The sequence below is a fragment of the Phycodurus eques genome, chromosome 4 (genome assembly GCF_024500275.1).
Source record: "Phycodurus eques isolate BA_2022a chromosome 4, UOR_Pequ_1.1, whole genome shotgun sequence".
NCBI lineage: Eukaryota > Metazoa > Chordata > Actinopteri > Syngnathiformes > Syngnathidae > Phycodurus > Phycodurus eques.
The window spans coordinates 22,958,152-22,973,320 of record NC_084528.1 but is presented as its reverse complement, the minus strand read 5'-3'; the positions used below and the strand labels follow the sequence as shown (position 1 = coordinate 22,973,320).

At 41.7% G+C, this 15,169-nt stretch overlaps 1 protein-coding gene across 1 annotated transcript; it reads right to left on the bottom strand.

Moving 5' to 3' along the window:
* Positions 1-1,143: 1,143 nt before the first annotated feature.
* LOC133402119 (soluble guanylate cyclase 88E-like) lies at positions 1,144-13,586 on the bottom strand. Its single transcript, XM_061675711.1, has 16 exons — positions 13,459-13,586; positions 12,544-12,676; positions 11,988-12,162; positions 11,276-11,367; positions 10,486-10,743; positions 10,242-10,386; positions 9,633-9,755; positions 8,729-8,849; positions 8,511-8,640; positions 7,331-7,477; positions 6,700-6,846; positions 6,223-6,379; positions 5,360-5,469; positions 4,262-4,351; positions 2,680-2,798; positions 1,144-1,513 (listed from the first exon to the last, which is right to left on the bottom strand). The coding sequence occupies exons 1-16, from the start codon at positions 13,584-13,586 to the stop codon at positions 1,144-1,146; spliced, it is 2,445 nt and encodes an 814-aa protein (XP_061531695.1).
* Between the last annotated feature and the right edge of the window lie 1,583 nt (positions 13,587-15,169).

The window sequence follows — 15,169 nt, the reverse complement described above, 5'->3', positions numbered from 1 at the left end:
TTAATCATGTAAAGCACATTGAGTTACCTTGTGTATGAAATGCGCAATATAAATACATTTGCTTTGCTTTGCTTACTTTCAACAACACAGTTGACATGTCTAGGCTCAGTCAATTCAAGTATGTTTGCCTGAAAGAAAGGTTTATTTCATTGCCCAAAAACAAATCGTACCTTTTATTATTATTGTAAAAATGGTAAAAACGTTACCATTGTTTTTTTAAATAAAGTGATCATTGTGTTTGTGTGCACGTATATTGTCTTCCTAGTTTTGTGTCACTTTGCTGAATTAAAAACATTTAAAATAAATTATAAGTTTTAATAAATCAACAATTTTTGAAAAGACTTGGTTCTACCCACTGCTAGTACTGCTAGTGAAGTTCAAGATGTTAACTTGTAGAATTTTATAATACAGTATCACTAGAAGTACTAGTAGCACACAGTTGCAAACTCGTGCACAGTTTTGCCTCACTAGTAACCTGTATGAGCATTTATTCGATATTCTTGATAAGGAAGCTACTAGTGTGTGACATGCTTACTAGTTGGGTGTAGTAGTGTTACAAGTTCAGCACAGTAGTTTAGTAGTAAGGTTTAGGTACGTACTAGTAGCCTGAAAGTGACCAAACGCGGAAAAGTGGATAGCTGACATTATGTGTATGCTACGCTACCAAGCATGACTGGTTTGATGACATCATTGTTTTGAAGCCGAACTTGCAAAGGTTTTTGTTTATGGTTGTTGTCTTCGGACAAAAGTTAAATACAAGTCTATCATTTATTTATACAATTATAATATATGTAAACAGGAACGAAGCCTAAACATCGAATATTGTAATATTTGATGGCTCTGTGGTGACATCATGTGTTTAAAAAAAGACATTACAGACGTTTAAGTTCCTTTGGTTCCCTTTCGCCATTGACCTGAGAGAGGAGGAAGTGCTTTTTTTGCCGAATGCGGAAGTAAGTTGCGCATATAAGAGTTTGTCTTACTCGTAAGGCCGAAGACCTGAAGCTGAATATCAAGGATATCGAATAAATGCTTAAAACGGCTTTCCATACCTTGTTTCTCAACGTCACAACATCATGACACACCCTGTTATCGTGACGTTGTGATGTTATGACATCATAATAATGTCCTGGTGTCCTGGGCTCACAGGAGAGTACAGGAGGCGCTCCGAATGGGCAGGTTGGCGGGGAGCTTGACGTACTGCTGCCGGAAGCTGTTCCTCTTCATGTTGAGGAGGGGTCCCGGGTTCTCGGGGCCGTCGGCGGGCGGCCCCAGCTGCGACGCCGCGTTCCCCTGTCCCGCCTCCGCCTTGGCGCCCTTGTTGTTCTTAGTTTTTTTGGACCTCTCCTTCTCCTGGAGATCACCCTGCCCGTCCAGGAGCTCGCTGGCGGACTCCGGCGGCGGCAGGGCATCCTGGGGGAGGTCGCTGGGGCTGGGCATGCCCTCCGCCTGCTCCTCGCCACCGCTGATGGGTTGGCTGGAGGAAATGTGCTTGGTGTTGGTGCTCGTGGAGCTGACAAATACATCATTGCAGGGCAGAGTTAAAAGAGTCACATGGGAAAATTTGACATTTTTGAAAAATTGTCGCTAGAGAGTTTAGAAACACTGCTCAGTAAAGCAACAAAGTTGCTAATGTGTGTCTCTGGAGTGCCTGCCCACCCATCAAGTGTGAAATCAAACAACCAAGTAAATCTTTTGCTAGCTAACTACGGTGGTGCCTTGAGGTACGAGTGACTCGAACTATGACTTTCGAGATACAAGCTGTCCTTCGCCTATTTTTTTTTTTGCTTTGACTTTTGAGATACGAGCACTGTATGGTGGCAGTGAACACAACTTGACAGATAATATAACACTATTCACAGTCATATATTCTTTATCCTCTGGAAGGAACTACTAATATTATTGCGGGCTACTGAGGAGTTGGAATGTTTTCATGTATATCCATGTGGTGAACCAAAAAAAAAAGAAAAACTGTTTAATTGTTTTCAATTTTATTAAATTGTGTCATTTTTGTATGTTTTCATAAAGTACAATATTGTGTAAAGCTATTTTTCTGGTAATTTCTTTTTGGGGGGGGGGGGGGAGGCTGGAACTAATTAATTGCAGTTCCATTCATTTAAATGGGGAAAGATGATTTGAAGTCTTTTTTGGAACAAATCAAGTCATGGAACAAATTAAACTTGTATCTCAAGGCAGCTCTCTGCCTCTAAAAACGTGTCTGCACGCGAGTTTTTCTCATTTTCAGCCCTAATGGGACATAACTTTACAATGCCGAGTTTCTCATCTTATGACTCATCTTAGTTTAGGTGAAGGTCCAGAGCCATTTTTAAGCAACAACATATTCATTATAATTCAGCAGCTTGCTGATGAAGTGCTGCTTCCAACAGGGAAAATTATTTTTTTACACACTGTGGACTCCTCTTCTGCAAGTAGAAGTCGCTCGCAATGCCGTAGCTCTGCCTTCGGTGGTCATGGTAACAAAATCGTCATTCGCCCAGTAGTATATGTGGCGGCGACATACTTGCACGGGACAGGACCACCCCCTCAAAACAGGCTAATGTCAGCGTGTGTTTTTATTAAAGTATGCCATATATCTTTTAAATTGTGAAAAATAAATCATTATTTTTCTCCTTTAAAGAGTAACGGGGATGTACTATATATCAAAAGTCCTTCACTAACCCATTCGAGCTTTTGTCTTCAGAGTTCTTCTGCTCGCTGCTGTAGCGCAACTCTGCTGGAGTCTTGAAGGAAAGATCTTTCTTTCCCTTCAGCCAATACGTCTTCATGTAGCCTTTACCCTGCAATGCACCGTGTTAGCAGGTCATACATAGAGCATACAATATGTGAACAGAACGTAAATAAATAAAGGGCAATCTTGAAAGCAACGCTTTTCACACCACTTTTTACACCAACTACCGACGAACAAAATATCCACCCATCCATTTTCCAAGCCGCTTATCCTCACAAGGGTCGTGGCAATGCTGGAGCCTATCCCAGCTGTCATCGGGCAGGAGGCGGGGTACACCCTGAACTGGTTGCCAGTCAATCGCAGGGTACATAGAAACAAACAACAATTCGCACTCACATTCACACCTACGGGCAATTTAGAGTCTTCAATCAACCCACCATGCATGTTTTGGGATGTGGGAGGAAACCGGAGTGCCCGGAGAAATCCCACGCAGGCACGGGGAGAACATGCAAACTCCACACAGGCGGGACCGGGGATTGAACCTCGGTCCTCAGAACTGTGAGGCAGACACTCTCACCAGGCGCTCACCATGCCGCCGACTAACAAAACATAAATATAAAAATACTGTCCAAGTACCACATAAAAAAATCCATCCATCCATTCATTTTCTGTACCGCTTTATCCTCACTAGGGTCATAAATATTCGTCAAAAAGGAAGCAGAGGCTTTATTCCTAAAAGGTATTTTTAATATTATTGTAAACCATTGTAACATTACGGACAGTTAGAACATTCACATTGCACTTATAAGAAAATAAAAACACTACTTGATTAATGATTTCATTAAAATCTAATGCAAATAAAAGTTAATAATAAATAAATAAAGTTTACTTAAATAGATTTATCTAAACAAACAAGTTCTTAAAAAGGAAATATAACTGAACTGCACTTAAAAGTGTACTGTACATAAAAAACTGATCAATGTACTGTACATGAAAAGTAAAAAATGCAATGTAGTGATTTAAAATTAATTTAAAAATACACTTAGTTTTTTTTATAATATGTTATTAAGGATTAAATGCAAATGTATTGTACTTAAAAATTAAATACAACTGAACTGTATTTAAAATATTACAGTCCATGAAAAGTAATACATGCACTGTACATATAAAGTAAAGAAATGTAGTGGATTAAAAAAAAAGTTTCAAAAGATTGTATGAATAGTTACAAGCTCCATTCTGTTTTTGATTGTGTTTATTGTATTAACTGTTGTCAGTTTCAATTGTACTTATTTCAGTGATTCTTTCGTGTACCACACTTTGAGAATCACTTTACCCAAAGTGTAATTGGGTTGATTGGAAATGAAGTGCTGCCTCCACCAGCAAAAATACATCCATATCTGAACGAGTGCTTTCTTTATTGGGGTGGGGCTTCATTGGCAGTATTTTTTGCTAGTCGCGTTTTATTATTTTTTTTATTAATATAGTCGCTGGAGTGGTTGAATAAATTGTTAAATCTCGCAACAAAATGGCTAAGTTGCCCAGACTGAGTAGCCACAAGGAGAAGGTGTTGACCTTGACAAAGATCTTGCCCCTCTCCTCAATGATGTATGGCTCGTGTTCCAGGTGGTCTTTGGTGGTCTGGCTGATGTGTATCTGCATACCCTGTACACACACACACGCGCACACACTTAGCATGTAGAAGGTTTATTCTTCACGAGCAGGGGTTCTGAAACCTTTGGGGTCCAGGGACTTCTTGCAACCAATTTTAGAAGGAGCCCCTCGTAATCGTAATGTTAATTATACAGTACTACAACGTGTACCCCTAAATCCCATATGGATTAATTTATTTTATTTTATTTTTTCATGTTATAGATCAATACTTTTTTCACCCCAGTAAAAGAAGTCGTAATCTTTGCAAGAACAAAGATACATTTTATTTGGATAAAAAACTCGTAACCTTCCGAGAATAAAGTTGTTTTTTCAACATACAGTTGTAATATCATGATATTAAATTCAATGTTTAACAAGGGACGAAATCCATATTTTAACAAGTGAATTTCAGAAATATAAGTTAAGTTTATTCTCCTAATATTACACATTTTACTCTGGAAAAGACTAATTCCTCTAAAAAAAAAAAAAGGACTATATTCACCCAAAAGGTATGCCCATTGTTCTAAAAAATGCACCTTGTGTTCTAAAAAAAAACTTTATTCCTGTAATCCTTTTTAAAAAATACAACTTTATTCTTGTAATATCAACACTTTATCTTGAAAAAAAAAAAGACTTTTCATCCTGCTAAAATCAAATTTTTTTCTCCAAAAATGTGACTCCATTCTTTGAAAATATTTTTTTTCTTGACAATATATCCATCCATCCATTTTCTGAGCCGCTTATCCTCACTAGGGTCGCGGGCGTGCTGGAGCCTATCCCAGCTGTCATCGGGCAGGAGGCGGGGTACACCCGGAACTGGTTGCCAGCCAGTCGCAGTTCTTGACAATATAAAATTAGAAAAATAAATAGAAAACAGAGTCCCTTTTTTTAAAATGACAAAATACAATAATGTATTGCAAATTATTTTGCGGACCCCCAAGCTACAGCTTACGGATTCCTGAGGGACCCCAGCTTGAGAACCACTGTTCTAGAATGACTGATTTATGTCAGTGTAGTCACCACGCCATTGCTCTCCATCCTGGAGGCAGTGTTGACCGTATCACCAAAGAGACAATAGCGAGGCATCTTCAGGCCCACCACACCGGCCACCACCATTCCCGAGTGGATACCTGCACCGCAACACCAGCAGATATGGGATCCATCCATAGATACAAGAAACAAAACTAGACAGTCCAAGTTCTGAAGAAATGGTGTGGGAATGCTAAAGAGATGTCGCTGGACTGAAATGATGGTGAATTAATTCCAATGGAAGAAATGCTGAATGTCAGATGTGAAAAAAAATATTTATATGATAGAGGTACATTTGTAAAATGTCACCATAAATTTGGGAATTGAGTGGGAAATGTGGAATACTGAAATATGCAGGAATTTGGGGAGTGTGATAGTTGATTAACTGAATGTGCTGAACCGTTTGAAGTTGGAATGGTTTCAATTGGTTGCAAAATATAGAAGGAAGCGGTACATATGCAAAAGATCTCCATTAATATGGGGATGTGGTCATGGAAAATGTGGAATAATGACAAATTTCCAAATTTGTGAATTTAATTGTTTCAAAGATGTCCTGAATACGCTGAACATTTTTAATTTAGAATGTTTTAAATGAGTTGAAAAATGTGGAGGGAGGGGATAAATATGTAACATATCTCTGGACATGTTGAGCCATTAACATTGCATTGTCAAAAAGAGCTGGCTATTTTCAACACTTAGTATTGGTCAGTCATTTGTAAAAACAATATACCCATGTGGGAACTGAACAATAGCACAGATTTGTGAAAAAATATGAAATTGACCAAATTTCGAGAGAGGAGGAAATTACCAGCAATTATGCAACATCAAGAAGAAGTTGCGGTGGTTGCACTCACCCACTCGGATCTGGATGTTGTCCCCCGTGGACGGGTCCTTCAGGTGGTCGATGGAGCTCAGCATGTCCAGGGCCATGTCGCAGATGTGATGCGCATGGAAGGTGGTCTTGTTGGGCACGCCCGCCACCACCATGTAGGCGTCACGAATGGTTTCCACCTACAACCCACGTAAACCAGACAGTCTTGATATTCATCGTGTCTGTGGGCGTTGCACATGAGGCCCTAATCCACAGGTGTCAAACTTGAGGACCGTGGGTGCGAAACCTTGCCACAATTTTCCCTTGACTTCTGTTTAGAACTGGTTTTCTATCAAAAGAATTATAATCCATTTTATCCCTATATACATTATACATTATAACTTGCCCCCTAAAGGCAACCATAACTATCATGAGGCCAAGTTTGACATCCCTGCCCTAGTCCAACGTCTGACTGACGATCGATTGATGGTCTCATGAAGAAGGTGCGTGAGGAGCCCACCTTGTAGACGTTGTGCTTCTCACTGAGCGTGTCAAAGACGATGTAGATCTCGTTGAGCATGTCCACCACCTGCATGGGTGTGATGTGGATGCAGATCTCATTGAACTTGACCACATCGCTGAAAAGGATGGTCACGTCTGGAAAGACCTGGAACGTACCGACCAAAGTCAAGTTTAGTTAATTTTATTTCTCCAGCGCCAGTTCACAACTGAAGTAATTTTAAGGCACTCTACACGTTAAGAAGGTTGAAAATCGTACTCCTCAACCATGAAAGAAAACCAACTGGACCCCACTTGGCAACGGAGTCAAGGAGACACTCTCTAAGGAAGCAACCTCCAACAGAACCCAGGCTCTGTGGGGCAACTGTCTGTTTCGGCCGTATGGGTTGAGATGGAGAGACAGAGTGAGAGAGCAGAGATAGAGCGAGAAAACAGGACAAAGGGGCTGAGGGATATTACCAACTAATAGTCCCACGATGACAGCAACAATGACTGAAATGATCTGCTCCCATCAACCCCTTCCCGGGCCTCGCCACCGCCAATAACAAGCAACAATAACAATGTGAAAACACCACCGTCAATAATCCCAGAAGATGGCAAAGGTTGATCGAAGTCCAAGGCTCACAGCGTACCTGACATGTCTCCAGGGCGGTGATTCCCTTCCTGAGGCGGTCGGCCACTGCTTTGGGGATCATGGCGTACAGCAAGGAGTCTCCGCGCTTCTTCTCTTCGTCCAGCTTCTTGATGATCTCCTGCAGCTGAGCGTACTTTTGTTGTTCCTACAAGATCAAATAGTCACGTTATACTGCAGTTCTCGCTTCTTCTCTAATGCTGACAATCTCCATTGTCCTCAAGGATAGCAGAGTGAATGCGAAATGATCCACCAGGGCTCACCTGGTCAGAGGACAGTAAACACTCGCTGATTCGTCCACTCACCAACCTTTCACAAAAAGTTTTTTTTCCTAAAGTATACTACCTTTTCTAAACTATATAACAAATCCGCAACAACTTCCATCCATCCATCCATTTTCTGAGCCACTTCTCCTCACTAGGTTCGCGGGCGTGCTGTAGCCTATCCCAACTGTCATCGGGCAGGAGGCGGGGTACACCCTGAACTGGTTGCCAGCGAATCGCAGGGCACATACAAACAAACAACCATTCGCACTCACAGTCACACCTATGGGCCATTTTAGAGTCTCCAATTAATGCATGTTTTTGGGATGTGGGAGGAAACCAGAGTGCCCGGAGAAAACCCACACGGGCACAGGGAGAACATGCAAACTCCACACACGGGGGGCCGGGGACTGAACCCGGGTCCTTAGAACTGTGAGGCTGCACATGAGGCCCTGACTTAGAAAATATGAAAACAATTTTCAGAACTACAACTTTATTTCGGAAATATACTCCTTTTTATCAAAATTATACAAGTTTTGGAAAATTGACAACTTTTTCAGATCTACAAGCTACTACAAGCAACCTCACCGATTGCCATTGGACTGGCAAATGTTTCTATTGAACACAAAAAACTTTAAATATTAAACTTTTTCCCCAAAAAATATTAGACTTTCACAAAGATGCTACCCTTTTTTGTAAAAATATAGAGCTCTTATTTGAAAGTATGACCTTTTTTTGGAACTATGACTTATTTTTTATGATTATTATTTTTTTTTAATATACGACTTTTTCGGAATCCTCTGTCAACCCTCATCTTGCTCTATAGAACATAAACAGAGAAACTTTCCTGTACTCATCTCAAAGTGCTTTCCCATCTGTAGTTTGTTTAAGCAGTTTCTCCGAGCCTAAATTCCTCACCTGATCCAGAGCCAGCTGCAGCTCGGCCGACTGCTGCGTCCCGGCCAGGATCAGCTCTCGGCTTGAGTCGTGCAGGTTCAAGTCATTGACGTAGACACCCATTTTGATCATGTCTTCCACCGTCTCAATGCTGCACAAGGAGGATGAGACGCTTGGGAGGTCACCTCAAGGCCGAGAAGGGGGAGTGGAGACATGAGAGCGCATGGTGGTGGCCTTACATGGGCGTCCCCAGGAAGATGAGCGAGTCCCATTGGGGCACGTACTTCATCTGGCCCTTGAGGTGGAGCGGCTTTTTGGGGGGCTCTCTCATGTCCTCAAAGATTGTCTCACTGCATTTGCCTGAGAGGAACACAAGGTAACATCATCATATTTACTTTGTTACTGTACTTAAGTAGATTATTTTTATTTTTTTATTTTTTACTTTTAGGCAAGGCAGCTTTATATCGTGCATTTCATAGATGTACAAGGTAGATGTACAACTCATTGTGCTTTACATGATTTAATGGTTTTAAAAATCAAGTAAAAAACAAATAAAAGACAGCTTACTAAAATTACTAAAATAACGTACAGTTCAAGAAAACAATGTTTAAAAAGGAGAATGTGCTAAAATGTCCATTGTGAGCATGGGAAAAAGAATACACAGTAACCTAGATTTAAAAACATTCTCACTTCTGTTGCTATTTGCTTCCATTTGTGTGCAGCATAACAGCTGAACACTACTTTACCATGTTTGGTTTAAACTCTGTGCTCTACTATCTGACCTGAGTTTGTAGATGTCCCATGCCCACTGTGTTTATATTCCATTAGCATTTCTTCCATGTATTCAGTACCTAAACTACAGTATTTAGTGATTTATAGACCATTGCCACAACTTTTAAGTCTATTCTATAGCTGACTGGGAGGCAGTTTAGAGACTTTAGAATTGGAGTAATATGTTCTGACCTCTTTGTTTTGGTCAGAACCCCAGCTGCAGCTATTGAATGCTCTTTTGGGGGAGTCCAGTCAGAAGACCATTACAATAGTCAAGTCTACTTGAGATAAAAAGCATGGTGAGCTTCTCCTGGTAGAAGGCTGTTTTATTGATTCATTTGTTATGACTGCTGATAGTCAGATTTTACTTACCTGTGACAGTCTGGAAGGCCAGCAACTCGATGTCTTCACCTCCTGAGTTGGCCGCGCTGTTGTACTGAGCCAGAGTGCTGCTGTATTCCTGATCCGTGCCCTTCATCTCTGCAGACTTTTGCTCTACATGGACCACAAACACTCAGTCAGGAGGTCGGATAGAAGATTCGCAGGAACTCTTGAAAACCCGTTTACACTGAGCGGCCCCATTCAGTACACAATATTCTGGTGCTGGGCCCTTAAGTTGGGGTACTGGTCAAAGCGTGATAGGGTACCTAGAGGGCATAACGACAGCTGTGTGATAGGGAACAGTGACATCATGCGTGGCATACACTACGTGTGATGTCTTAGCATGTTGTCATATTATGATGTCATAGCAGGACATCGTAGAGTGACATACGTGTGACGTCTTAGTGTGTTGTTTTATTGTGACATCATAGTGTGACGTAACACTAGGATGTCACACGAAGATGTAATGCTATGATGTCGTTCCATGATGTCACGGTATAATATTGTGCTAGGTACGTAGCTGACTAGGCTATCCCACGCAACACCTTCCAGAGATGGTGGCTCTTGGTGTGCTTTTAGCGTGTTTTTAGCACTCCATACCTCGTTCTTCTTCCCTCTTGGTCTTCTCGCTTTCCTCTTTCTCTTCAGGTTCCTCCTTGTTGAGTTTGGGAATGTTGACTTTTTGTTTGCTCTCCACCACTGCTTTAGACATCAGCTCAAAGACATTGTTTAGGTGGGTGTAGATCTGAGTGGGGAGGAACAGGGGTACACATATTACTGAGCAGTCAGGTCACTGCGCTTGCAAGGGGGGACGGGAACGGGTGAGGGCTCGTTTGACACTCACATTGTCCCAGCTGAACTCCAGCATGGGCCTGACCAGGGTGAACTCCTCGTTCACCTTCTTGCCCTGGAGGTCAGAGAAGACCTCTTTGAGGCCGTCGCCAATGCGGTACATGGTCATGTCGCGGCGGAAGATTACGCTGAAGGGGAACATGTCAAAAAAGATACCTCGCTTCATGGGAAGCTTCTCATAGCTGGGTGCCGTCTTTTGCTGTGGCATGCGGTGCTTGAAGGCCGCGTTGTCAAAGTTCATCTTATACACCTGACACACAGCACAACTTTCTTTATCGTCTGTATCCATACTGTATTGCAACATGCTATATCGTGGATTTTTAAGCAGATTTTTGTTGTATGCTCTGTTTGTATGTGTTGCTGCTCCGTGTGTGTTAATGTAGCATTTGTTTGAAGGTTTATAATTACTGTGGGATCTGTGCTAATTTCAGCTAGATCATCTATGATGTTTTGCACTACATGTTAGTGTTAAGCTAGCAGACTTTCGTTAGATGAAATGATATGGTTTGGTTGCACATTTTGGTGTTTTAATATATGTGTAATTGTATTTTCTTTATGTTTTCTTTTTTTCCAGTAAACTAAATGACGGTGACAAACACGCTGTGCATGTTTTTTTTGGAGAACTGTGCGCGACAGTCTTCTTCTTTTCATTTACTCAAATGAACATTTCTTGACAGCCAGAGAGTGAGAAAGTTTAAATGTGTGTTTGTGTACCAGTATCTCACAATATTGATCTTAACTCATTCACGATGATGATGACATATTCATCATTGAGTACGTACCACATAAGTCATCTTCTCCGTCTCCTCCTTAGACAAGATCTCCACTTCGATGTCCGTGTTGTAGAACTGACGGCCCACTTGGGAGAGCTGGCCTGCAGGGAGGGTCAATGCAAGTCAAAGAAAGCTAATTTGTGACATACATTCCCGCTAACAAACAGACAACATGAGTGGAATGATTTTCATGTTATTTTGCGTATGACAAGAAAGTAGCCTAGTGGAAGGCAGTCACGGAGTCAATGGCTCTGAACATGGCCAAAGACATGATTCCCATTTACATGTTACAAAAGAAGTCATTTATCCACGTTGCAAAATATTTTGCCTCACCTGTAAAACTGCCGTGAATAGCAAAAATCTGAGTAATTGATGCCCAAAAGGTTTATAATTGCTCATAGACGCCACGGGATGGTGAAAAAGCACAACATCTATCTAAAAGAAGCTCCTCCCCTCACGTCACCATAGTTCTTTTGCACCTAGACACTGCCAAAGCACTACTTTTATATTAAAAGCGGCTTTGGCCTGAGCACAAAAAATGCCGATAATCAAGAACAGGTTAAAAAAAAAAGTGTAAATATGAAGGGAATGCTGTAAAGGAAAAAAGAAGAGAACACGCAGAGCAAACCTGTTAAAGAGATTTTAATTTAAGGCCATATTGCCCAGGCCTTTATGTGCGCAAGACTGTCATGGCGCAATGTTGATGTTGATGTGGTGAGACCTTTGACAAACTGCGTGAATCCTTTGCGTGTGCTTCGGTAGTGCAGCGTCAGACTGGTCTCGCACTCCTCCTCCACGCAGAAGCTGGGTGGCTGCACTTTGGGGAAGGAGAAGCGGAAATACTCGTGCAGGTTGTCCAGCTCGTTGATGAAGTCACGCACGTTTCGACCCAAAACCTACAAAACGACAGCACGACACTTTGGTCTATGATGTTCAAGTAGCCATCTGATCCAAATGTTTGTGAGCCAAGAATCGTATTCCACATCAGAAAAATCATCACGGCACACCACCAAACAAAAATGTCATAAAAAGTGGATACACTGATTACCATCTATTGGAAGAGCATTTAATTGACTCTATACATTGCCCGGAGGTCGCTTTACATTATGCCACTAGCATAGATAGATGAACAAATATAAATTGTTTGTACGAAATCAATCATTTTTAGACCAATTAAGTGAAATTGGATACACCTGACAGTCTTGTTGGGAATCTAATGAAAGAGTCCAAGAAGAGGGGCTAATCAATCTAATGGATGTAAAGAAAGGGTGGCTCACCTTGAGGATACGCTCATAGCCGTAGTTTCCGATCCTTTTGACCATGTAAACTCCAAAGGCGTACATCAGTTCGTCGTGCGTCTTTCCCAAAACTTCGCCTGCCGCCTTGGCCAGACGCAGGATCAAGTTGTCACTGAGGGGGAGAAGCCATGAGAGTTTGATACTTACTGTAGGACTGCTCATTTACCTAGTCAGTCAGTCATCTAGTTTCCCGGTCACTTTTCGTTAGTCAGTCAGTCATTTTGTTGTTTTTTTTATGGATGGTTAGTTAGGTAGGTAGGTAGTCAGGTAGGTAGTTAGTCAGTGATTTAGTTTGTGTATTAGTTAGTCACTTAGTCAGATTATTAGTTAGCCAGTCATTGAGTTAATTGGTCAATTATTCAGCCAGTCACTGAGTTAGTTAGTTGGCTAGTCAGTTAGTTAATTAGTTGGTTGGTTGGTCAGTTAGCTAGTTACTTGGTTAGTTAGTTAGTTAGTTAGACCGTTGGTTAATCAAGTAGTCGTCAGTTAGTTTGTCAGTCATGTAGTAAGTTAGATAGTCAGTCAGTCTGTAATTTTGTTATTACTAGTTTATTTATTCTGTCAGGCAGTTGGTTAGTAATTGACTTGGCAGTAAAATGTTATTCAGTCAGTATGTCAGCATTGAGTCAGTTAATCAGGCAGTTATTTAGTCAGTCAGTCGGTTAGCTAGTTAGTTAACTTTTGGCTGTTTACCCTACTCATCATGACTTTTTGCCACAAAATGATTGCCGCTGCTTGCTGTCCATTTATTGACAAGGACACACCACTAAGACACCACTAAGACAAGGACACACCACTAAGTAAATCCATCAATGAATTTAATGAAAGGTGACTTCACGGAGCCTCCAGAATGTAGGTGTGACATACTGTAGCGGTCCAGTCCTCATGACCTACTTGTACATCTGATGCCTGACAAACTTGAGATGTGGGATCTCTGCTCGGTTCTCGATCAGCCGCCACACGTCCTCTCCGTAGGACTCGTTGATGTAGTCGTTGACCGCTTCCAGGTACAGGCCGTACATCTTGGCGGCGCTGGTGGCGCTAGGGACCTCCGTATCGCTGCCCGACTTAACTGCTCAGCTGAGGGGAGAACACAAACTGGGGGGAGGCGGATCCGGTGAAAAGAGCCTCGGAGTGGCCCAGAACGAGATCGGGTTCACCTTGGTGTCGCTCAACCTCATGAAAAGCACAGCCACGCTCTGAAGCTTCAAAACAGGTCCATTCGGAGGAGAAAAAAACAACTACTACAGCTACTCGGTCCAAGTGGGCTCCCAGAAGCGGCAAACGGATCGGAACCGGATCAGAACGCGAGGCGGCCGGCAAAAGTCTTCTTACCCGCAGAGGTGCAGCCCTGTGTGGTCTCGGGCTGTGAGTGTGAGAGGCTGAACCTCGGCGCACATCACCGCTCACCGAGAGCACCTGCACATGACAGGTAAAACGCACACGCAGACACTTGGCTGTCAGGTCAACAGGTGAGCAGGTCCAAAATAGACCAAGTGAGGTGTGTTTGTGGCAGCTGCCAAACAAAACAATATCCACTCCGACATGCTTTGCAATCAAGTCTTAGCGACTGAAGTAATAACTAATTAAACGACGAACTCAATCACTAATTACATTAGTGACTGATTAACTGACTGAATGAGTAACTAATAAATGGCTGACTAAGTTATTGACTGACGAACTATATGACTGAATGATTAACTAAATGACTTACTGAATGATGAACTGATGACTAACTAACAGACTGACTAACTAACTGAAAGTCTGATGAAATAAATTACCGAGTAGCTAACTATGAAATTTATGTAATGATTGACTGACTAAGTAACTGGCTGAATATTTAACACAATGACTGACTGACTAATTAACCAAATTTGTGAGTAACTGATTAACTAAATCAATGACTGAATGACTGAGTAACTAACTAAATGACTGACTTACTAAATTTGACTGACATACTAAATAAGTGACTAACTAAATGAGTGACTGACTATCTGACTGAGTAACAAAATAACTAACAGACTGACGAATTAAATTGACTGACTAACTGACCGACTGATTAACAAAAATTAATCAGTGTGTTTCGACTGAACATTTTCCATCACCACCACATTCTATGAAAAGTTAATTAAAGCCTTTGAACTGCACATTTGATATTCAACATTCATTCCAATCTGAACGATTCTATAAAATGTTAACCACTGTCTTTAAAGTACATGCTTTCTATTAAATAGGCGGCACGGTGGACGCCTGTGTGGAGTTTGCATGTTCTCCCCGTGCCTGCGTGGGTTTTCTCCGGACACTTCGGTTTCCTCCCACATCCCAAAAACATGCACGGTAGGTTTATTGACGACTCTAAATTACCCGTAGGTGTGAATGTGAGTGCGACTGGTTGTTTGTTTGTATGTGCCCTGCGATTGGCTGGCAACCAGTTCAGGATGTACCCCGCCTCATGCCCGATGATAGCTGGGATAGGCTCCAGCACTCCTGCGACCCTTGACAACTCATTTGAATGGCAAAGTATTCCATTTCAATTAATAGCTTGATTTAAGTCATTGTAGTCGATAAGGCCTTGCTGGTCAATTTATTTGGTACAGTCTCTCAG

Excerpts from the sequence above, each read along its gene's own strand:
- LOC133402119 (XM_061675711.1), bottom strand. The coding sequence starts at position 13,586 with ATGTACGGCCTGTACCTGGAAGCGGTCAACGACTACATCAACGAGTCC. Across the intron at positions 9,756-10,241 it reads CAAGAGGGAAGAAGAACGAG|AGCAAAAGTCTGCAGAGATG; the intron begins GTATGGAGTGCT and ends TGGTCCATGTAG. Across the intron at positions 4,352-5,359 it reads GGATGGAGAGCAATGGCGTG|GGTATGCAGATACACATCAG; the intron begins GTGACTACACTG and ends GTGTGTGTACAG.